Here is a 25,486-nt window from a genome sequence, read left to right as displayed (position 1 = left end):
GGGCTGCACTTAGACCGCTGAAACAAATAAACATCATGCTGCATTCAATGCTGCAGTTTTCTAAGACCTAAAATAAGATGGTGGCATTCAACAAGGCGGAGGAGTGGACTCGAGTCACCGTTTCAACGCCGCTTAAATGGAAGGAAAATAAATGACTTGGGATGGACATTAACTTGAGACATGAAGACTCAAGTGTATATATTTTTTAATTTATTTAAATTTGATCTGATTGTACACTTAAAAGTTAGGTACTCAGGAGGGAGTACCAGTCGCCCCGAAAATGTTGTTCTATCGATATTACAGATAAATTGCATTATGGGAAGCTTTTGGAGCTTGTCACATACCCATTTTGTTTTAATCTAGTACCATGTTTAGCAAATAGCTTTTATTTCAGCGTGGAAGCTACCTTGTCATGTCGGCGCCCGTAGCCTGTATGTGTTGTTCATAGTTTTAGGTCGTCCTTAATCTGGTCGTCCTCTGGAGGCGTATGTGAGACAGACTCCCAGAGATTACATCCCATCTCAGATGACCATTTTATGTCCAGACCAGACACATATCTGACAAGAATAGAAAAGGTGGGGAATGATGCGCACGACACCTGACTCGGCTGCTGCTTTATGTGGCCGTTTGGTAGCGAATTAAGAGTCACAAATGTTAAGATCAGATCAGAGTTAGATGCACTTTTCTTTTTCAAAATTGGTGTCATTATACATTTAAAAAAAATAAATAAAAATAGCTATGTCCCTGTGAACAAAATAAAGTAATGGCTCTCTAAAAACAGAGGTTCAAATGTGTCTGATGAAGGTTTGATACCGTGAACAATTTGGGATCAAAATGAAACCAAGCTTTAGATTTAAATATATTTTCTTTGTCTGTTTCAGGTCAAGGATTTAAAAAGCAGACCACGTTGTTGCTGTAGAATAAAGCTTGATGGGTATCTGCATATTCGGCCACACCTAGACAGGTTGTTTTCCCTATGGGGGAGGGTGTGTTTGAGAGGGAGCGAGTTTCAGAGAGAGAGAGAGAGAGCACACACAACAGGCCGTGCTAGTCTGGTAACAAAGAGATAACTGGCGGTAAGATCCTCATGCTACATCTGGCACACACACACACACAGGGCAGACATCTGGAGGGGATGTTTGGCTGGATCAGTGGTTTAGCAGCTACAGACAAACCTTTAGACCGCCATTAAAACTCCTCTGGTTATATAGAAGTCTGAGACAAATGACTCTACTTCTCTCTATTTATTCCCTTTGTAAACATGAGTTTATAGTCTTCGTCTCTGGTGTCAAGTTTTCTTCAATACAGCGTGATGTTCATTTAGTAAATTATGGTTAATTTAGAGTCAAATAAACAATCAAGCAGGGTATGCTTTAGGGCGGGGCTACACAGTGATTGACAGGTTGCTAGTCGACGGTTATTTTGCACCTACGCTTTCTGAAGGTAATAAAATCCAAAGCAAAGATCAGCTAGCCGTCACATGCACGTCTTCGTCCTATCAGCTGACACTGTTTGTGTTTTAAATGAAGCAGTGAAATGTCTTTAATTGACTTGAACGAGTTCAGTAAGTTTCAGCATTTTCACAATAAAAGCCTTGTAGTGTTGGGCTGTTGGAGAGCTTTAATTGTGTACCATTAATGCTTGGTGTGTTAAAATTGTATTTGCAAAGATAAAGCATGTTTTCTTTTGTGGAGATTTAACTCCACACTGAGCTGGAATCATATGGAGAATCGTCTGGTGAGGTTTCTAGGATCTTTAGGCATCGTTTAGCACTTGCAGAGCAGCTTTTTAAAGTGTGTGTGTGTGTGTGTCCTCTGCGGCCGTCTCTGATTTCCTCCCGCTGTAATATTTAACAGCTTTCTAACTGGGGCAAAGAGGTGAAGAGGAGAGGCCTACTGGGAGACACGGCAAGGAGAGTCTGTATACAGTTATTTCAACTCACTCACTCACACTATAGCTGCTTTCCCTAAAATATGCAGTGTATGGCAGAATCAGGAACATAAAATACTTCACTTCCCAAATGCTACACAATGCCAAAGTAACATCTGGTATTTAAAAATGGACACATTTAAAAGCCTGTTAAACATCTTGTTGATCTTAAAAACATTTATTTATAAATGGGAGAAGACAAATCCAGAATTTTAAACTGGTGTGAAGTAAAAACTAATTGGGGGTGTTTGTACACCTGAGGCAGAAACATTTCAGCAGGGCATCCGTGGAGCCTGCGCCGGTTTCAGGCACAGAACGGCAGCATTAAATATTTACTGATAGTGCCTGGCCTTCAGGTTCCTCCTCTCATTTTCAGTGAGGACGCTCCACTCGCCAAATAATTCCACGCAACGCTCTCCCACTCCCGACTCAACATTTATTCCCTCCCCTCGCAAATTCTCCATCAGCTCTCTCTGTCTCTTTCTGTCTCTGTCTCTCTTGTCTTGCCTTTGCCAGAGTCGTTAAGGCAACCGGTTCAGACAGAAGAACTGGAGTATGGGCGTTGCTATTTTCAGGACTTGGCCTGTATGGTGTTGCAATTGTTTTCCCGTGTGTTTTTTGCAATTCATCTCTTGGGCTTCTATCTATATTGTGCGGTGTATTTCTAGTCGGGCATCTCCAGGACCAGCCTGGGGTCTGTTCACTTCAATCTGTTTTTTGTTGTCTTTCAGAGGAAGTTCCTCAGAGACCACAAGCCTCAAGCTTATTCTGTTTCTTATTCTCAGTTTTATAACACAAAGAAGAACTCTGTTGGTCTTTGAGCTCATGCATAGACATTTCAATTTGAACACACAGAATAGTTCGAGGAGTTAATTCTGAATGTTAACTCATAGAAACCTTGTTTGCAAATATCCACCTTCTCTCAACCCCTCTCCTAAGCACGCACACACAGCGATCAATGCAGCGCTCATTTTTCATACTAACATTTATTGAGATGTATAACATAATATTTGAATTATAAAATGATCTGCTTCAATCCAATGTTGGCGTTTTAGCCTTTTAAAAAAACTATATTTTCACTGCAAGGCCCGCAGCTGTATCAGGCCGATCTAGCAGCAATCTAACGACACCATAAATTACATTCTTTAAAACTACAATGACACTCATATTGTCCCATCTTTTTTAGGGTGATAATTCTTTGAGATAAAATGGATTGAGATAATTTACAGAAACATTTTTTGCAATAATCCACCTTCTCACTCCTCTCTCAAAAACACACACAGCATGCGATGCGGCGCTCGGTTTTCAGTCAAAGTAAAATAATGATTTCCAAAATCCACATCTTCTCTTTATTGAACAAAATATTCTGCTTCAATCCACATTTGACATTTGTTGGTGTTGAGCCTTTCCAAAACAAGATTTTCACTGGGAGGCCCACAGCTGTATTAAAGGGGTGGTCTAGCAGCAATCTAACAGCACCATAAATGACATGTATAAAACCACAATTTTTGAATATTCAGTCTGCTAGTGTAAGACTGCGTTCAGACTCTGATACAGAGAGCTTGAGACAGATGGATGACAAGCACTTACTGTAGGTTCACTGCCAGTTTATTCTGCTGCTGTCTCAGGGTTTGAAACAAATATGGAAAGCAGAAGGATTCTTTCCCCTCATCTTCTTTCCTGGTGACAGCATGGAGGGCTGAAAATCGTAAAAATGTTTTTCCTGGTGAACTGGTTTTGAGTGTGTGGAGACGGGAACAATGCTAGAACGTGTCACATGGACAACTATATCACCCAGAGTGAAGAATCGATCGGTTTATTTGTGATAAATGGCTCGGTGTTAAAGAATAAATCTCCTCTCGGAGAAGAAGGAAAGAGGATTGAGTCACTCAGGAGGTGGTGTCGGATGGCAACTGCAGCACTGTTTTTATCCCCCTGGGAGTCTCCTAGTGGAAGAAAAAGGAAGGAAGGCTCTGTGGTTTCTGCGTTTTTTTTTCTGTCTCAAATATAAACACACGCAAGCAGTCAGAGACGGGACAGATAGATCTCTGTGTGTGTCACCCCCGCCCTAATGAACCAGATGGCTGGGAAAGCAGCAGGGAATGTCTGCAGATCGGCACCCGCTATATATTGAATAAACGCACAGAACAAGGAATAATCTGTCACTTTTTAAAACCATTGTGAATAACGCACTTCACACAGTTGCCTTTGTCGCGGAAAGAAAAGTGGAAAACTCCAGTGGTAATGACAGAAATACCCCCTCTTGAACCATCTTTTCTACATCCCTGACAGCTCTGACTTTTAAATACCAGCTCCAAAAGACTCCAAGAGTAGAAGCCTGTGTAGCAGAAAGTGGTCCAGGGTTCTGCTCTTGGCCGCCGGTCTAAATGTGGGTCAGGGAAGTCCTCTCTGCCATCGGCCACGAGCCTACTATCCTGTCTGATCCAATCAAAGCCAGCCTGCAGGGGGATTACTCAGCTACCGTTCTCGCTCCCCCCTTTGGTTAACAAAGACTACTCTGTTGGCCCTCGTCTGACTCACAGCGCTGTGGGGAGTGCATGCGGAGCAAACACAGACCCTCGTACAGTTTCGTTTTAGCGCTCTGGTTTTGACACCACTGCTGTGTGTGTGGGTGGGTGGGACGCAACGCGACAGCCCCGTCTCTGCAGCGTGAGCGTGGCGCTGCAGCGTTTCCTGCTGCCGTCTGTGCTCGACACCCTCACGGGATTGACAGGTTATTTATTGCGTTCTCGCACATGTTGACGGCTGCAGCGGTGCTGCTTTCCAGCTGCGCTTTGTTGTAATAAGTATCTTGGTGTGTGTGTGTGTGTGTGTGTGTGTGTGTGTGTGTGTGTGTGTGTGTGTGTATGTGTAATGTATTGTATTTTCGGGGAGGATGGAGTGAAAGGCAGAGAGGTGATGGAGGCAGGAATACTGTGACGTATGAGAGGCCGGACAGCAAAGTGTCTACATTAAACGCAGTCGGGCCGGTTCGTACCAGAGACTCCAGGTGCTGAGATGCATTTCAAACCTTCCAAAAATAGGATGCTGTAGTCCTGGGTTGCTTAGCAACAGCCCTGAAGCAGAGTCGGGTGCTACTACGGCTGGCTGCGTTATCCTGCACAACCAAACTGCACGAGGATCTTCTCAACCAAACCCAACGGTGATATGGGTCCGATCCGCAGCTGTGACATCCCCTCGTTTGAACTGAGGTGAAATCAACACACGGGTGGACCGCGTGTTGATTTCACCTCAGTCATCACTTCTTGGAAGAGAAGCAACGGTGAAGTGGAGGAAGCCAGCTGAGTGTTGAACTTCAAGACGACCGAGGTGTGAATGTGCGGAAAAGGGAAGTTCAGCGTTTCAAAGTCTGCCCTGAAAGATCTGATACCGATGCGTTGAAAATAAAAAGGTTCAAACGGGTCATGATTACCTCTCTAATATCTATTTTGTCTTGCTGGGAAACATCTCCTTCAAACAACTGGATTCATCCAAGTTTCTCACAAAGGACTAATGTGGAATAAAATGTAAATGTAACATTGTGAAACTCCATTCACGTCAGCTGCTCCAATTGTGCTGCATACCGGCTGCTAACCGCTCATTTTCGCTGAATGGAGCGTGAATGCACCGCAACGTTACTCTAGCTGCTATGTGCGGTGCTTCAAAGCTCTCACTTTTATAGAAGTATTGCAATAAATTAATATTTAGACATACGGTTAAATGTTTAGCTGGCGCTGTTACAGTGGAATTATTTTCTGAGCTCATTGGAGTGTTTTTGATGATTTGATCATCACATGCATGTGATGTTTTGATCTTGTGGTATTTGTTTATAAAAAAAAAAGGATCTAAATTGATTGTACAGAAAAGTCCTGTATCCCAATTTAAAAGAAAACATCATGTCTAGACTTATTTTTTTGTGCAGCTTTTCCCTCCTACTCGTCCAACGTTTGAACACAGATGTACAGAAAGTGGTTGAGAGGGTGGTTGGTGGTGTTTTAAAGGGATAACAATTATCTGGCGCTGTGATTTCCCCCCACCCCCCCCACACACACACACACAGACAAGGCCATGACTGAGCCCTGCACCCGGAGGGGCTCGTGTGTGTGTTTTAAGAGCTCTGCATGGGTCTATCTGGGGCACGAGGATCACTGCATTAAACCAACTTAAGGTTTTAGGTTCGTGTGGGAGGAGTTCACCATGGAACCGTGTTTTTTTTTTTTTTTTTTTTTGTGAGTTGTACATCTGTGGGAACAAAAAGGATAAAGAAGTAAATCCTGTAACTTAGTACATTTACTTAAATTAGAGGTACTATAGAGGTAATATTGTACTTTTTTACAGTTTTTTTGTCATCCCCTTCCTGTCCGGTATGAACCCCTGTATCTGTGCAGTAATTGTTTATGGTTTAACTTGGCAAAAAATATTTAAAATAGTCCTGCACATCATATTCTACAGACTTCAGAAAACATTTTGATTTGGCACAGGTCAACACGTCAATCGCACATAATCATCTTAATATGTTTGTCAATGAAAACGTGAATGACTAGGGTCATCCCCTCTACTGCCGCAAATGTTTACGTCTGCTGTGGGCCTCTGGAAAACCGATGCGATTTCATCACTATTTGACATTTTATAGACTAAACAACTGGCGTGCTGCAACACAAACGCGTCACTTTCCTTTTTTTGCGACACTGTTGTTCTAAAAAAAAGTAAGTAAATGCCAAAAAACAATAAAAACGTCTGCCTGGTAATCCCTGACCGCCATCCTTAACTTCCCCGCGCCGTCTGATGTGACACTCTCAGCGGATGATTAATGACCATTTTGCATGCTGATTTTTCTTTGGCATGCGCTCGTGTGTGTCAGACAGGCTGTGTGTGTTTTTTAGTGCGGGTCATCAACAAGCGGAAACCCCGGAAAACAAACAACGTGCCGCTCCTTGTACCAGGATCTTGGACCCTCTCAGCTCCTTTACGAGGTCCCTCCACTCTCCCCTATGACGATAACAGTACCAGGAAGTCCTTGAAAAGCCTGAAAACCGTTTGCATGCATCTAGATAGAAGTCCTTATCTCGCATCAGGTTTTTTAGAGATCTAGTTTTAGCCGCCAACTGGTTTTGCATGCGTGCCTCTGCATGCTTCTCAAATCCTAAAATCCCTGTTTCTGCAGTAGCGAAATATCTTGCCCACGGGATTATTATTTATTTTCGCCTTCAGCGTGTTCAGCATACCGAATACATGGCATCGGGGTTAGTAGTGCAACCTTAAATAACGAGTTTGCTTCATCATGAGATGCATAAACTCCCACAACAAGATATTAAAATCCATTGAGCGCGCGCCAAGGCCACTTGAGGACAGGCACGCGCTTGTTGACACACGCATGTTTGACACACGCATGTTTGACACGAGTCTCCTGTACACTAACTGGCAGGAAGCTGGGAGAGTTGTGGGGCAGCAGCTCTACCCTCTTTTGCCTTTTACCTCTTGACTTCACTTAACTGCCCCGTCACTTCCTGTGTCTCGGTGCGTACCTCTTTCTGCCCGTCTGTCCCCTCTCACCCGTCTCCCTCTCTCTTTTGTTTGTTTCCAGGAAGCAGAATGGTGGCCGAAATTAATGTATGTGTGTGTGTGTGTGTGTGTGTGTCGTGTTTCACATTCCTGCACTTTAGACAGACAGACAGACAGACAACTTTAAATCTGCAGTGTCGCCCTGAACGTTTTTTTTTTCATTCCATTTAAAACTCTCCGTGTGTGTGTGTGTGTGTGTGTGTGTGTGTGTGTGTGTGTGTGTGTGTGTGTGTGTGTGTGTGTGTGTGTGTGTCAGCGTCAGCGGGGAGGTGCACCTTGCTGCCCTCTTACATCACTATTGTCGCTGTGACAGCAGTCAAATGCGTTGCCTTATAAGGTAAAAGCGTGCAAGGCGGGTGGAGAGTAGAGGGAGGAGGGGCAGGAAGAGCCTGTTACCGTGACAATGCTGTCTGCTGCCGGGCAACTGGGCTGGCCTGAAACTCCCGTTTGGACACACACACACACACAGAGCCCTCCATTCGCTCTCCTTTTATGTCTGGAGCGCCACATGATTCACTCATTTATTATTTGCAATATGAGATATTTCTGTCCCGTCTTGTGGTCTCTCTCTCTCTCGGATGTGTGTGCATTGGTCTTGGTTATCGTCACAAGTTTTGTATGAGATCAGCAACACAAACTCCTGTTTTTGGAGAGAATGCCAAGTATGAAGATTTAGAGCTGCTGGAATGTCGGACGGACGGTCGCAGATTTTCCACTGCTCTAAAACAAGCAGAGCTGCTTCACCGTTCACTCTCAAACCATGCAGTTTCTTCTCCTCCCTTTTCCTGTATTTTTTCCTTCCAGTTCGCCCTAAATGTCAGCACAGAGGTCAAGCTGCAGGGACCTTGGTTTTATAACTCTATAATCAGCCGTGTGTGATCGTAGCTCACAGAGGTAGACGGAAGAGGTTTGGCTCATGTCGCTTCAGTGTTTTCCTTATGTATTTTTTTTAATCCCTCTTTAATGATTACAATTACCCAGCAGCACGGAGTAACTCTGTCTTGTAGTGCTCGCTCGTTCTATGTATGGTCAGGTACTACATTGGTTAAGAAGTTCAGTTCTCACACACTTGTGCACCAACAAAAATGACTTCTCTTTTCTGACCAATAACTTCCTCTAACTGGTTTTAATCCGTCACGGTTACACAAAGTCTATGTGGTGTGAAGAAACAAAAAAAGAAGTTAACCATCATCGGTGACTGTTGCCTAGACCTGCCTTTAGTTTATTTCATACGGACATCACAGCATTACTGTGACCATACAGTGTTTAAGAAGAAGAAAACAACTTTTACAAATACATAAGCCCTCGAAGGGCCTTCAGAGCAGACACAAATGTAAAGGGTTCTTCCTACACCCTTCTTTACATTTTTAATTCCGCTGGTAGACGGTTGCATGATAGTTCAATGTCAGATTTTAATTTTAATTAAATAAATAAATATCAATAAGTAAGTGTACTCTGCAGCAGTAAAACACTGATAACATGCAGTGATCAGAGAAGAACGAGACGCAGTCGAGTATGAAGCTGAGATCCAAAGAGCCAATCAGACTGTTGCTGCTCATGAAACTGGTCCCGTTCCCTGAGTACTCATCACTGCAGACGTGTCGTGTGCCGTACCAACACAAATCTCCAGCAAGGCCTCCGGTCTTGGATACCGAGCATTTTTTGAGCGGATGGCACGCATCATCATGATCTCTTCTCTTCTACTTTCCTGTTGTGTGGAGCTGTGTCCTGTGCTGCACATTGTGATTCATGCATGTCGCAAGGGATCTTTTGAATTTATTGTTTAAAAATAGACGATGGTGTAGGCTAGGTTTCTTTTCTTTTTATACATGTGAAAGGATTTTTGGCGGAAGACGCCCAATGGTAATAATGGATTTCTGATAAAGTGTGTACACCATCCTCTTAACATAATAACATAGTAGCTAACTCATGTTAAAAATATATATTATCCTCCAACTGACTAACTTTGATAGGCTAATCATTTTATAGCTTCCAATCAAATTAATTGGCGTGCCCATTAGCTTGCTGTAGCACTGGCTAGCTTGTATTCTTGTGGGTGGGGTGTCTGGCCCAACAATATGACGACAACCAGACTGCTCAAAGTAGTCCGGTGCGTTTGTGTCGAGCTGGTCTTGTTTCCTGTTAACGGTGCTGATGCTGCAGTAAATGCTGTCGCGTCAGCCATCACGTCATTCACCGCCATCATCATCACTGTCATAATGGTGGACTTTGCATACTATAGTTCAGCCGGTTGTTACTCGACAAATGTGTATGTACATGCATACACAGACGCACCCAACATTAATGACCACTCACTTTGCCCTCGTTCAGTAAATCACGTCCACATGTTGGTGAATCATGATGTTTTCCAGAAATGCATAGCCAAACACATCAGCCCTGTAAGTCCCCTCCCACCCCCCCCCCCCCCCCCCCAAAAAACTTAACCAAATTAATTAATTCTTGATGCGTTTTTCTTATTCTGATGTGCTTATCCCAACTTGTTGTTTCACATCATGTTTACCAGCTGTCCATTGTGAAGCCACTACAGGGAACTTCCATTTTGCGTTGATTTTGGCGGTCCCTGTGGACAAAAGCGGTTTCCAAGCACCATAGTTTTATGTTCAGTTCAACGTTCCTTTTTAAACTTTAAACATTTTGAAATTCTTTCTATTTCATGCGTTGCCATTGCTAACATATATTTTTCCGTTTTATTTAAATGGCATCAGTCTGTTTGTCTCGCGCTGGAAAAACTCATAAATGCTTGGAAAAAAAAAACAACAGCAAAGTTGACCAAGAAGCCAGTTTGGCATCGAGACAACCGAACGCTTTGTAACCAGAAGTGGGTTCGGTGCAGTGATTCCGTTTCCTGCTGCCTGAACTGATCAACAACAGAACTGCAGAACTGTCGCAGAGCTCTGGAAAGATTCAGCCAGCGGTTTTAATAAAAGGCCGAAGCAAACAGCTGACACCTCGCCCCGCCAGCTGCTATCGGGCCTGCCAAAGCTCCTGATTTGGGACTGTGTAAAAACACACACAGAAGTGGGTGAGTAGTAGTAATAATAATAATAATAATAATAATGACCTCAGCTCATTCAGTGATTGCAGAGCTCTCAGGAAAGAAGGGGAACACCGCTCTTGCTACCGGTGGGCTCTGGATTTTTTAAAAGTCAACTCGGTCAAGGTCTAAGGAGGCGTTTGTGTTAAACAGCTCTCTCTAATGATTGTGATTCTTTTTTCTCTCCAAATTTGCAGCCAAGTTGAGGATAAACTGAGTCAAAGTTTATATATCTTTTTTAAAGAAGGTGATGTGAAGTTGGATTCACTCGCCGTGGACATGAACCACGTTGTTTAAACTGTTTGGTTCCTTAATCTGTTTTTCTGTCCACCTCTTCTCTGTGTGTCCTGTACACAAGGCCCAGTTTCCAGGTGTACCCCGTGACCCTGGGCTGGCTTAACTGGATGACAAAGTGCATGCCGCCACACAGCCGAAGCCCTGTCTCAAATTTAACCCTTTGAAGTTTCTTCGTTTTAAAATACGGTTCAGTAAACGCAGTTGAAGTGGTGACTCATCGAGCCGGTCTCGCGTGGCAGTGCGTGTCATCGTTTCCTCAAGAGTGGTGGAACTTTCCCAAACTCGCACGGCGGTTGTGAAACAACGGGCACGGTTGAGTCACCCCATGGGCGGGGCTTAAAGGCCCTCGATTGTAAAACGCCACCGATCATTGCACCACCTGTTCTCGTAATCTTTAGTACACGCTCGGTTACCTGAGGTGTGGCCTCTAGAAGGAAGGACTGTGTTCAACAAGAGAAGGAGTCTACCATGTATTTATTGAATCAGTTTCTAAATCAATAATTCACATTGTAAACTAAACCATGACTCGTTAGCCCATGTGACCTTTCCTCACAAGCTTTCATGACTCCATTGAACCAAAGGAGTGTGATAGTCAACTTTTCTGCTGGGGTTCTGCCCTGAGAGAAACAAATTGCAAGTGTGACATCCTGAACCTCCAGACTATCTGCAGTTAGCAGCACCTTCCTCCCCACTAACCTCACTCAGCTTTCTACATGAGTCACCCCAAGTTATTTGAATCATCACAGAGCAGCAGACCTTTGCGGACTTCCTGTGCACGTTCCTCTCTGAGCCCATCGTCAGTGAACACGGAGGCTATAAATCTCCAGAAGGTTAATTTTACAAAATTCCTCGGGGGTTAATGTTTTTACTTGTACAGTTGGGATTCATTCGCCGCATTCCTGGGGAATTAACGTGGACATCCTCCCGCCCCCGCCGCTTCCTGTGCTGCGCCTCTAAAGACAGGAAGTAGATTAGTTTGTCTGCTGATTGGCTGGGGAGAATTGATTGTGTGATATGAGGAACAGACGCACACTGAGGGAAGCACTTTTGCGAAGTAATTCTGACCTCCTCTTGTGTGCGAATTAGATTGTTTTTCTCCTCACTGCCTCTTTTGAGCTGATTTTATCCATCTATTTTCTTTTAGCTGCTGTAAAAGTTCATCTCACTGCATTTGTCATCAACATGCAAAGACAGAAGGAAGGTTTCAGGGTAAAAACTAAACCGAAACGAGGACAACTGAATGGCTTGTTTGATTCATATCAGTTTCTTCTGATATTAGAAGTACGCCCACAGCCTGTCAGAGTTGAGGATCCTCACTAGGTCCGTCACGATAATTACGTTTTTGAATTATCGTACACTTTATAGGCGGCATTTTTACATTATCGACTCATTGTACGATATATTGACGTGACCTTGCAACTTTTACATTATTGCCTTATTGTACGATATATGGGTGTGACCTCGTCATTTTTTACATAGGATATTGCGTGCGTGCGTGTGTGTGTGTGTGTGTGTGTGTGTGTGTGTGTGTGTGTGCGCGCATGAGGATGACGGCAACACGGCACCAGAGTAAACGGCAGGTTTTTCAGATCATTATTAGACTCGGACATTGTGCAGATGCTCCACGTTTTTAGTTTAGTTGTAATTACAGTATTTGACTCTCGCATGAATCATTCGTGATGTAATATTCTTCGCATTCTGAATCGATTGTTGTTAATGGGATCTACTTGAAGGAACCACTTTAATGTTGTATAGGCAAGTGTCTTAGCAACAAACAAAACTCCCCTAGATACTTGCAGGACACGTTTCCTGCTCGGAGGAGATTTAATGGTTTCTGGACTCCATAAGCGTTAAAGTATGAGAGAGCGCTGAAAACGAGGGCGGTAAAGAGGAAGGCGAGGAAGTAGCTGAGAGGAGGAGAGGAAGAGAAGATGTACTAAACGGGAGCCAAGAGAGCGGAAGAACATAGCTGGCATTCCTGACGTCTCCGTCATGTTCCGCAGAGGTTGATACTCGTTCATCAACAATTTGCTTCTCTTTCATTCCTTCTTTCTCTCCTCACCTCTCACCTTTTTTTTTTTTTTTTCCCTTTGTTTGCCTGACTCTGCTATGCAGAGTTGGTACAAGACAAATAATTTGAAGAGAAATGTAGGTTTTTTTTTTTTTTTTTTTTTTTCTTTTCTTCCCCCCCAACTGAGGTGGGTCGAGCCAAACAGTCGACAACACAAACCTATCAGCTTTGTCTGCGACAGCGGCAGATAAATGATGCAGACGGGGGGGAAACATGCATCTGGAAAGTAATAATCCATGACATTTGCATACAAATAGATCTGTTTTTGCCTCTGTTCCCTTGATTGCATCCCGGAATGAGTCCCAGTGTCTCAATAAATCTCTCTCTACCCCCTCAGTCGCCTCCTGCACAGAACTGTCAGCAACTGTCAACATTGCAGATTATTTATGCACATCTTGAAGTGTCTCATTAGAAAAGCTGCATGGAAACAGCCACATTTGATTCCTTCGGGGTTTTTTTCACACACACACACTCAAGGTGTTTTTTTGCGCAAAATAAATTACGGAATGGGCCTTTGTTGGTTTTAAAAAACATTCACCTCACATGACTAATGAGCCGTTTCCTGTATCGGCGTCTTACCAGATATAACACACGATATGACACAAACAAAATTCTGGAAGACCTGTTTTTTCTCTGGTAGGTGGTGGGATGGTTTTGTTTCCGGAAACAAAGACATGACAGTATAAACCTCTGCACGTAAGGTAACAAATTAGCCTTTTCTAAAAGTCTTTTAGTGAGACACCGGCCTTTTTTCTATGTGCCAAGTCGTGGATGATTGTGTCAGCCGAAATCCTCGCATTTGAAATGCAGTAGATTAAGAAATGTGTCTTTTGTGGTGGACAGTGTCAACATACGGCGATGCAACACTGATGCAACCTGGCCCCAAAATCCCCAGCAGTTAGTATTGAAACGCAGCAGGACGACGGGGCCGCCCCATGTTGAAATACGCCATTGCATGTTGCTTAGTTACATTCCACCTCTGGTTCTGTTATACAAGTGACTTCACGACTCAGTTGTGATTCACGTGCACTTAAAAACCCTGGGCGGTTCGAGTCCCACCAGTCCCCTTCAGCCTTTGAGCCGAGAGGAGAACTGAAACAGACAGGTTTTTAAGACATGACACCATCACTGATTCCCGCATGTTGAATGAACGTTAGTCTGCAGCTAAAATGTGACGTGTCAGGCTTCAAATCTTTCACTGTCGCATCTCTAAAGTTGTCACCGTCATAAAAAAAAAATCCCTGACTTTAATTAAAGTAAATTACAGTGCCGCAGGCTTACATAATTGTTAATCATTGCGATTGTCTATTATTAATTTGTTAGTATCGTATAGCCAGTGTGTATGCATACTGTCTTTTAATTTGAGTGAGGGTGCTGATCCTAAAATAGGACCCACACGGTGTCTGTTGGTGGAGGTGCAACCCGACCCCCCCCCCCCTTACGGCAACAAAGACAGGAAGAGGCATAAATAAATGAACAAATGACCCCACCGCTCGACATGTTAGCCCTCCTCCTCCAGCCGTTATTTCCTCTCCGCTCTCACGTTTCACCAAAAAAGGTGGAGCGTCTCTCCTCATAAAACACTAGCTATTCACTAAAAGCCAGCAGCCAGCTGCTGATTAGTTGGACTGTGGCAGGTAAACGGACAAGTCATCATTCATGAGGATATATATACTGTATCTTTTTTCTTTTAAAAAGTTAAAATAAAAGTAATATCAAAACCAATCATCTTTTCTTCCCGTAAACTGAATATGACGTGTGCTTACATAGACTAGTACCAACCAATAATATCGTGACACCCACCCACCCATCCATCAGTCAACTCAAAAGGATCCACAGTCCTCTTTGGCGCTGCATCAAAGCCCGCCCACTTCTTCTTTTTAGCCGTCCAATTAAATGCAAAGGATTATATTTGAATCCTTCTTGAAATTGTGCATCGCTCAAACATTACGTTCCACATGGGAACGCGTGCCGGTGCAGAAGTTAAAGGTGCTCAAACTTCCGTTTCTCTCGGACACTATTACTTACAAATAAAAGTTTATTCAAAGTCAGCTTTAGTGCAATTTTGCGTTTCCTACCTTTGTCTGTGATAAGTGCAATATAAATAAACTTTACTTGCACTTTATTTCCCGACTGTTGGGACTAAATCAAATGCAAGAGTCATACTCTAGCTTAATCTACCAGGAGAAACTTTCATTCGTCTTGCTTTGGCCCTTTGGACAACAGCGCTGTGTTTCCGAGCACCAGAGTCCCCGGTGGACCCGGTGGCGCCAATGACGTGCGTTTAAGATTTACTATATAGAAACAGCCAATCCTTCTCGCTGATATAAATACGTTCACTTATGAAGGCCATGTGGAGGCGGCAGTAATGCCACTTATAGAGCTCCTCACATTAACTTTAATTCTATTTGTCACATTTGTCGTCTCTCTTCCTCCCAGTTGGCTCATTCATCACGATTCCACTCCTTCCTCCTCCTCATCTCCCCTGCCTTCTGCAGTTCCTCCCCTTAATCCTCCCTCTCCTTTTTGCTTCTGTTAGCTGCTACATTGCGTCGAGCTGAGCGTTGGCGCAGTCGGTTGAAAAACGGTCCGTGTTAAGCTTGTTGACTCATGATGACATAATGACATATCTGAAGGGCATTAGGCCGGCCAAGGAGCACACGACAATTACATGTTTGTCAGCTCCCTCTGGGAGGTGTGTGTGTGTGTGTGTGTGTGTGTGTGTGTGTGTGTGTGTGTGTGCGCGCGCCTCATATTATAGAGAGCTCTACTTTACTGACTACCTGTCAGCACATGAAGCGTGTGTGTTTGTTCTCTGCCGTCCAGACTTGAGAGGGTAATGAGGCCACAACAAACCTCCGCAGCAGAGCTCTGCTTCGTCTTCCTCAACTCCTTTTCACCGTCACATGACGTGAACATGTTGTTCCGGCAAATAAATAAATAATAATTTCACAGTTAGAGATGCTGTCGTGTGTGTGTACATCAAAAAAAGCTGGTCACTGGTCTAGCTGGAGGCTGGTTCTCCCCCCCGCCCCCCTCCCCCAAGGTGTCGTGTGTTCCTCCGGACCGGTGCAGCAGCTCTCCAGTAGCGGGCTCCCGTGTATCCAGTTACAACGGGCCCGCGTGGAACCAGAGTGCACTGGAATCTATTTCCTAGTGTGCGCTGTCTAGATTTCCGTTCCGGCTCTGCGTCGTCGTGGAAAGGAGGCGTCATGATGTCCATTTCTCAGTCAAGAAATGTCGGGAATCTTTTTGAAGATGGTGTTTGCTTTGTGGTTTTCTTGACTTAATGGAGTCCAGTTGTGACTCTGAAATTTGAAACGTGGAGTTTAACCTTTTGATGCTGTGACTGCATGTGGGAGACTCTGTCTGTCTTCTCCCTGTATGTTGACTCAAAAAGAACCAATCCGTCCTCTGCAGCCTCTGAAGCCCAAAACTGTGACAACGGTTAGCGTAGCCACCACGGCCCCATTTAAAAAAAAATAAAAATAAATAATAATAATGTAATCACCGTTCCTCTAAGAATAGGAGGCCTTGTGTCAGACCAGACTAGCTGCTGAGCGTTACTCGCCGGGGCCAGGCCTGCATGATTTTGGTCTGGTGCAGCCGGTCCAGTCTAGTCTGGCTCCATCCAAATGTCCTTGAGGTTGTAGCTCTCTGCCAGCAGGTCCCATTAAATTCCTTTAACTAGCAGTGCACATCTTGCCATCTGCTGCCGTTTTGACTTTTTGCGCTTTTTCGTTGTTGTCGTACCACAGCCAGGCTTCACCTCAACAACAGGACTGTTTACATGCACAAAATATTCCTCCTTTTTGCCACTTATTCTGAAGAATTCAAGACAGCTTTCACTTGTGAATTTATGTTTGGATTATATGTTTCATTACTTTGCAATTTTTTTGTCTCGACGGTGTTGTGGGGAGGCCTCATTTATAAAGTTTTTTTTTTAATTTTTTTTTTTAGCAGCAGCACAGTGTAGAGAACAAACACCTTCATTCAAACCACACTCTCAAAAAGGTGCAAACTGTCACTCTGCAAAAGTGTTTTTTACAGGAAGTGACAAAACCGTTTCTTCAACTCAGAAAATCTTAAAACGTAGCAGTGAGATATGAAAGTTAATTTTATCTTGATAAATTTCACAATTTCACTTTCACTTGATGAATTGTGTGTGTGTGATGCATCTTGAGGATGACCCTGAAAAAGATGTGTGACTGAAAGCGTGAGACCTTTTTGACTTGTGAGAAGTTTGTTGCCTGACAAGTTCAGAAGTTAAGAACAGAAGAGTGTAACCGTGAAAGGGTTGAGGTTTTAAGACGACAAACGACTCTGTGACCGGACAACGGAGTCGTAGCGACCTGTCAATCACAAGGTAGTCCCACCATAAAGCACTACAAATAAAAAGGTCTGAAAAGACAAATGTTTACTGATCCTCAGACGTGAAAATCAGTTGTTGCAGCAACACAAGAACAGATATGATGAGAAAGTAATTTTTTTTTCGATTAATGCACAAGAATTGAAACAAATATAATAATAATAATAATAATAATAATAATAATAATAATAATGTAAAGGAAATTAAATTGGAAACTATACAAGACCGTGTGGAGAAGAGTAGTTAAAGTGGCAAAATAATAGCGGTGTGTTCAAGAGTGGCACAAAGTAAGCAGCGAGGATGAGTCAGTGGACGCCGACAGAAAAGACGAGATGCCGCAGAAACAACAGGCTGTCAGTGTGTGGAGTTGCTCTAAGAGTGAGATCATCAGCGCTGGCAAGAAAGAAAGGGCACACACACACACTGCTGACATGCAGAGACTGCGCGGCACTAGAGCAATAACATTGTGTTCAACCTGGCTCATTATGTGTGTGTGTGTGTGTGCGCGCACCCTTAAGTATACATACAATTAGGTTGCCTATGGAGTCAGAGGATGCATTGAGACGTTGGGCGTGGTAAGAACTGGCGAAACAGAGTTGAAGTGAGTAACACAGGTATATGATAGGTGTGTGTAGTGGAATGTGGATTCTTGCGTCGCTCAAGCACATTCCTGTCCAAGGAGTGGTGTATGCGCGAGTGAGTGTGTGAGAGAGAGCAGAAATAGGGCGGACAGCAGCAGTCTCTGTATGTAACTCTGTGTTTTCGCGGTTTCAAACGGCTGGTTCTGTCATGTGCTTTTATGTGCATGCACATTTTGGAGCTCTTTGAAACGAGTAGCTATCTGAACCTTGACCTTTTTTGATCTCGTGTGTGTGTGTGTGTGTGTGTGTGTGTGTGTGTGTGTGTGTGTGTGTGTGTGTGTGTGTGTGTGTGTGTGTGTGTGTGTGTGTGTGTGTGTGTGTGTGTGTGTGTGTGAGCAGAGATCAAACGGCTGACCTCAGCAGACACCGTTAGGCTCAGTCTGTTTTTCCACACCCTGTCGGCAGTAAAGCAGCGAGGAGGCGGCTGTATATCTGCCACGGAAGACGGAGACACCTTGGACGACTTAACCTCTTCCAGGTTTCTCTCGGACATGAACAACAAGGGGTGTCTGACCGAGGGGCTGCTCGTGGGAATCGCCATCGCGGTTGTTTTGGTCAATATCGCGGACGCGATTATTCATTGAATTTGGAAATGTCATGCGTCCAGAAAGACGGCCATGATTGACGTTAAAAGGACAGGTCACCCCAGAAATCTGCGTGTTGTGCTATTTAGTCTCCACCGCCTTGGAGGAAATATGCCTGGCGAGGGCCAGCCAGCACCCGGGTAGAGTTCTCGCGAGTGGGATCCTCCCACACAGAGCGGCCGTCCTTGGGTGAAATGCGCCCCGCTGTAAAGTAAAAAAGGTGCTCCAGATTCATAACACAAGGCAAAACAAGAGCATCCACTGTACAATGGAATACGGCCCAATAATTGAAAATAACTGAAATTGGATTATTTGACCCCTTGATCACTTAACCCATATGTGTCATAATGCTATGTTTGATGAAGATGTTCTGTTTAATTTTATTAGACAATGATGTAAGAATTGACAGCTTAGATCCCAAACTCAAAGTCATGTTGAAAATAGCTTTTTTGTTTAAGAACAGGTTAATTGAAAACCAGTTCAGTTGAAGCAGTTGAAATACTTCCTGCAGGGCTCCAGACTTACTGTCCCAGTTAGTCGCACCAGTACAAGATTTGGTCGCACCTCTTTTTTCCTTCTTCTGTTCTGGTCGATCAGGGACCGACGATCTGGTCGTGTGAAGTCACGTTTGATAGACAACCAGATGCCAATGCATTTTGTACAAAGGGAAGTAAAGGTCAGTTGGCAAGATATTGCATGATGTGTTTGTCAACATGCTGGACCTGACGCCGTCTTGGTTTCTGCTGTGACAAAAAAATCCCGGGACGGGCACAGGCATGCACACACACAGCACCACACCTCGTTGTCCTGAAGTGACATCAGCTGTCCAGAGGCGTTGTACTGAAGTATCCTCGAGCAAGACACACAGCGGCTGGCAGGTCTGACCTTTGCTCCCTCAGAGGGCGGTGAAAGGCGTGCGATCCGCAGCCTCATAAAGTTCCTCAAGCGCCCTGCAGGTTTGGACCCGTCCCCACTCCCAGTGGCAGCGCTCCTGTTGGAACAGAGCGGCTGCTCTCCAACACGCTTTCACCTTCCTAAACTTGGTTGTTATTTTTTTAAACCCAAAGTGTCCAAACACTCAGAAACCCCATCCTCATTCTTCACCTCGCAGAGATATGTGGCCACACTCTATCCAAATATAGGTCTCTTCATTTCTATGACGATAGATATCACCATATAGCACGCTTTCTGGTCACTCAACAAATAACTTTCATTTTTTTATTCTCCCGTGTGAAGTAAATACTCCAAGTAAAAAGTATTTTTCTCGCGGAAATAAGAACTTTGGTGCAAAATGAACATAACTGAAATAATTTATTAGAAATCTAGTCCGTATCTTATCTAGGGACAGCAGGCGTGATACGATGCAAAAACAGTGCGTGAATGCATTTTACTGCAGACGTTACGGCTGATAATGATTTCCAAACGCCTGATTTAACTCTATAACCTCACTGGTTATTACATCGTTGCTGTATTTTTATTTCTTTTTTATTACTGCTTTCAGACCGGCTCTGTTTACGTTCGATGTCATTGCAATGTGTTGGACGTGTAGCGTCACACCTCATTACCTGCGTTACATGGGGGTGTGCGCCGCTTCTCACTACGTTTTATTCAGTTCCTTCAGTTGTCGTAACAAATACTTACAAATAAAAGATAGTTTTATATGATTCGACGATGTCTACATTGTCCGGCCCCAGTTGTAATGCCTCCCCCCCAATTAGATTACAAAATAAAAATACAAAATGTGTTGTAGAAGTTTTTTGACGCTCACAAAGCGGAAGGCTTTCATCTCTGTAGAGATCAGTCAGTGACGGTCATGGATGCAGCGCCACTCTGATTGTCTGCTCTGTGTTGAACTAAACTGGAACTTCCTGTCACTGCAGTGCCACTTCCTGCTGCATTGTTGTTAACGCTGTGTGTGGGGTAGAGGGGCATTGTCTTTCTGCTTTGGCCCCTCCCAACTTTGTCTGTACGTTTGTTTGTGAAATGTATCTCCCCTTCCTCCCTCCTCTGTGTGTGTGTGTTTTGGGGGTTGGTCTGTGGGAGGTACACACACAGAGAAAGAGAGGGAGCCGAGGGAGGTTACAGGGGGCTGAAGGGGGCTATTATTCAGGAGACTCAATGGGTGCTTTGTGGCGGGGGGACGAGGGACTGGGGGGCAGCGAGCAGCCCCCCTGTCATGTTTGTGAACACACAGCGCAGGAGCGAGGTGGAGAAAGAGGAGGCGTTAGGGTCGATGGATACACACTCACTTCCAACGGTGATCGTTGGCGATCAGCAAATCGATTATCAGGGGGCATCTCTAAAAGTTAGATTTGCTCCCTTTTTTCCAATCTGTGACTATAAACCCTGACCCGATCCGTACCGGGAGTTCTGTAAACCACTGTTCCCCTGGTTTGGTGACTGTGGGTGTGAGTCTGAAGTGAATCAAAAGCACTATAGAGTGTTTTGACACATTGGTGTCACGTGACACAGGCTCTCCGGGGTCCCGTGCCTACCTCGGTGCCACGAAAATCCTTTACAATTTTATGATTCAAAACTAATTTCTGAAGAATGCTGGTAAACCAGAGCACACAAACGTAAAGAAACAAAACACATGCAGCTGTTGACGTGTGAGATTTGTGCTGGTTGTTACATGGTGTATATTGTTCTTCGACGTCACTGGCCGTTCTGGTTCCTTAGCTGTAGGTATTGTATTATAGCATCTGTCTCCTCCCCCTTTTTTTCTACTGCTACTTCCTGTCTTATCAAAAGCGACTCTTTGACCTTCCTTCCTGTCCATTGAATTTACTTTCATTCTAGATTTCAAAGTGGTTTATTGTGGTAAAAGCTGGAAAAACAAAATGAAACAAAAAAAAGCTAAAACTGGCTCTGAATAATCACCATGGGCCTCCCTGTTTCTGTTCTCTCTCCCTCGTGCAGACGTTCACGGCGTGGTGCAACTCCCACCTGAGGAAGTCTGGCACGCAGATCGAGAACATCGAAGAGGACTTCAGGGATGGGCTCAAACTCATGCTGCTGCTGGAGGTCATTGCAGGTAACTCTCTCCTGTAGACAAGACAGCTCCTCAACGCAGCCCCCTGATGGCAGGTCCTAAAGCCCTCAGTGTTGGCGACAAAACAAAAAAAGTCAAAGTAAACGTCCAATAGATTTCTCCCAAAGATGGTCTCTGTCATTTAGGGGAGTTCTTGTCACACTGTATGTTAAAGTAAGTCATTGTTACTATATCGGCCTTTAAAAGTCCACTATCTGTCGACTTCTAATTCATAGAGATATCGTGGTTAGTTATTGTGACTTTCTTGCCAAAAAGCAACCGCTGTGCTTACGTAGCAGCTCGTGATTGGCTCGGGCGGGTGTGCGGGGGAGGGAACCTCGATGCCACTTTTGCTCGGAATGACGTCTAAATTGCATGATGGCAGCGTGAGGAACCTCCGGTTCTGCCGAGCGAAGCGGAAGCGTCTTAAAAACGTGCGTTCTTTCTACTGAGCTGCAGGGGGCGACGCCTCCGGTTGCAAATAGAAGTCTGATTTGTATAGAAGTTTGAGAAAATAACCACAAGCTCTTACAGAAAAATGGGGAACCTGCTAGAGATCAGTCACTGTTTGACCACAGGCCTCCCCTTGGGTTTAATACCAGGTTGTAGCTCAGTAGATCCTCATATAAAGTGCCATAATAAATTCTGGCTTCCTCTTTCATTTTTTTTATCCCTTGCCATCGTCCCCTCAGTAACTCAAACCGTACTGACGGAGTGTGTTTTTTTTCTGCTGAGGCTGTGGAAACATGCTCAGCTCTTGTCACCACAGGAGCTAACTGTTCACTTTTTGTGTGTGCGTGTGTCCACAGGCGAACGGTTACCCAAACCTGAGCGAGGAAAGATGAGGGTGCACAAGATCAACAATGTTAACAAAGCCCTGGACTTCATTGCCAGCAAAGGAGTCAAGCTGGTCTCTATTGGAGCAGAGGGTAAGCGTTTAAAATCAGACCTCACTGGTAAAACTACATGTCATTCATCCACCTCAGTCCTGCTTAAGACTTGTGACCTCAAGAGAAAAAAGGGAGCTTTCGCTTTGTTTTCATCCAGCGACAGGAAATCTGGACATGGATGAGTTAAAAAATAGGGCTGTTAATATTGAATGTCTGACAACCAGATCCAATATGTTTATTTTGTCCCTCAAAGGACAGCTGCACAGCATACTGATGCCAAAGTAATATCTCACACACATACATTTAAATTAGTAAATTAATTTAAATCAGGATAGGGTAACAGCTCTCTTCAAGAACACAGAACCTGCCTAAAAACACAGAACCCGCCCTGTCTCTTTAAGAACACAGAACCCGCCTAAGAACACAGAACCCGCCCTGTCTCTTTAAGAACACAGAACCTGCCTAAGAACACAGAACCCGCCCTGTCTCTTTAAGAACACAGAACTGTCCGGTCTCTTCAAGTGTTTGTGTGCTGTGGTGTTTAGTATAACACTTGTGCAGTTTCACTTTCAGAGTTATGGTTCACCTGCAAAATATCATCGACAGACATTTTGCATCTTTCAGGTGTTATGTTTTTTTGCACAGTAAAACTTAGGACATTTTAGTTCTGGAAAACTAAACGTTTTGAGCATTTAGATGGTGGTGACGCGATGACAGAGGAGGACATCCTACAGAAACATTTCTGGTTCCCATTTTATCTTCAGGGACTTCAATCTTAAAGGAATACTTAATCCCCAAAATAATAATTTGTATATCAGCTACTCACCCAGTATGACCCTCCACGCTGAACAGAGAATCCAAAAACAAAGAAAATTCTTCATGAATGGAAGTAAATGCAGCAAAATTATATAAAAACAATCTGTTCACGCTTTTTGCTAAACCACCAAACAAAAGTAAAAGATTTACTATCCTAAATGAGACGGTAATTTGTATCAGTGTTTTTAAAATGAGACACTCAGCTTCCCACAATTTTAAACAAACATGATCGCGGCATTGCCTTTTTTTTTTAAATGCTCCGCTCGTAGAAAACTCGTATCAAACTGCATATCAAATCAGATGTGGGCGATCCAGATGTTTTTGCATCTGGAGCCCTCCTGCTGTTGCACGTTGTATGATACAACAAAAAGCAGGAAACAAAATGACAATGCAGTAGGGTCAAAAGGAAGAAGAATCTCATCTTCAGTCTAATATTAATTTAAAGGCGTGTACATTAGCACTGCTCTGTGCATGAAACGGTTTGTCCCTATATTTCTATTTATAGTAGTTATAAATAATCGCAATCTCAATATTAAACATAAAACAACTGATTCATATTTTGGCCACAATCTGAGTCTAAACACCGAAGCCACATAGAACAGGAAGAATGTTGGGATGAAAGCAATGTTGGGATAAGCGTGTGCGTGTGCTACAAGTGGAATGTGACCCACACGACATACCGCCTCATTAACGTGTCATTACACACGGCATACCTCCCTGTTCTCTCTTTGTGTGTGTGAGTGTTCATTAACCTGCCAGATATCTGCTGATGTTGGCGGAAACTACAACTGTGATATTTAGAAACCAATCCAATATTTTGTGTGACTGAGAGAGTTAATGTCTTGAATGAAGGGTTGCTTGTTGGGCAGGTGCGGACTGGTCGGCTTTGAGTCCGTTATCATTTAAGTATAAAATAATTACATTCAATATGCTAATATGCCATCATTAGTTTCAGCTAACAGCACAGTTGCCGATGTCGTTCACTCCTGCAGAACCTGCAGACTTTTATGTTTCCCCCATCAACTAGTCTGTTCACTGCATTTTATATCGACCAGATATGAATTTATTTTCTGAAAGAAATGATAAAAAAGCATCTGACTTGGAAGGGAGATTGGGAGCTGTGGGACATTTGAAGTGGGTGTGCTGGCATTATTAGATGAAATAGCAATGCGGCGCAAACGGCAGTGACAGACGGTGAATGTAGACCCAACAAAAGGAATGTGGCGATTGATTATTGACTATTTTTATTTCAGAAATCGTGGACGGAAATGCCAAGATGACCCTGGGAATGATCTGGACCATCATCCTCCGCTTCGCCATCCAGGACATCTCCGTAGACGGTACGGCTTCTTGTGGCTTTTTCCCGTTCAAATAAACACATCCAGCAGCTCGGCAGAGAAGTGCCTTGCTGAAGGGCTCTGCTTCCAGGGTTAGTCAGGGTTGGGGATCCTCTTCAAAAATATTTCTGTTATTTTTGTTGAAAATTCTCATCGTCTCCTGACGGCAATCAATTGATCAAATGACACCTTACAAAAAAAGAAAAAAATATCCACCAGAGTTGGATGGAATACAGTCAAAATATGAAACTACTCACCAGCTGCTGTTGTTATTGTCATTAATATTATTAGTTATTATTTAATGGCTGTGTTACTGTATTACATTTTTCGATTGTTTTGTGCAGATAGTAGTGTGTGGTTTGATGTTTTATGTTGCGGAGACTCTCTTGTTGTTGTCACCATGGTGATTGTTTCATTTATCACCGCCTCTGTTGCGCATGCGTCTTCTTTCTGTGAAAGGGGTTTGTTAAATTGGTGCAACTCCAAACTCCACTTGCCAATGGTGACAATCCCCCCTCCATCCCTTCCTGGCTAGCAGCCGGCCGGTAGGACCCGGACTCTGCTCTGATGAGGAGGCTTTGTCGAACAGTCAGTGTTGAATTAGCTCTGGCGGGTGTGGGCCACTAGACGGAATATTGAGTCATATTTCTTTCTCTGCGTATTGGTGGCCGATTTGTTTGTTTGGACACGTGCAGTAAGCGACATCATCCCTCAGTCCTCCAGTCCGCTGATGGACACGTTTATATTTAGAACGCGTCACAAAACGGGCACCGCTGTGTTTTTCTCCCTGCCGGAACAGCACTCCTAGAAATACAATAAGACGGTGATTACATGTGACGAAGTGGCGTTTCCTTCTAATCCAGACCTCCTTGTCCTCCTCTCTTCTCCTGCGCTAACTTCTTCC

The 25,486-nt window shown here is 43.9% G+C and overlaps 1 protein-coding gene across 3 annotated transcripts in view; it reads left to right on the top strand.

Annotated features, from left to right (window-relative positions):
- actn4 (actinin, alpha 4) overlaps window positions 1-25,486 on the top strand; it is a 49,788-nt gene that overhangs the window by 6,133 nt on the left and 18,169 nt on the right. For all 3 annotated transcript variants that reach the window (XM_079224774.1, XM_079224773.1, XM_079224775.1), the window contains exons 2-4: window positions 21,428-21,542; window positions 22,349-22,468; window positions 24,499-24,585. In XM_079224774.1, the coding sequence (XP_079080900.1) occupies window positions 21,428-21,542; window positions 22,349-22,468; window positions 24,499-24,585 (322 nt within the window). The remainder of the gene's footprint in view (window positions 1-21,427; window positions 21,543-22,348; window positions 22,469-24,498; window positions 24,586-25,486) is intronic.

Source organism: Taurulus bubalis (genome assembly GCF_910589615.1).
Source record: "Taurulus bubalis genome assembly, chromosome: 10".
Lineage (NCBI taxonomy): Eukaryota > Metazoa > Chordata > Actinopteri > Perciformes > Cottidae > Taurulus > Taurulus bubalis.
The sequence above is the reverse complement of the archived record's forward strand: the minus strand, read 5'-3'. Positions and strand labels throughout refer to the sequence as shown.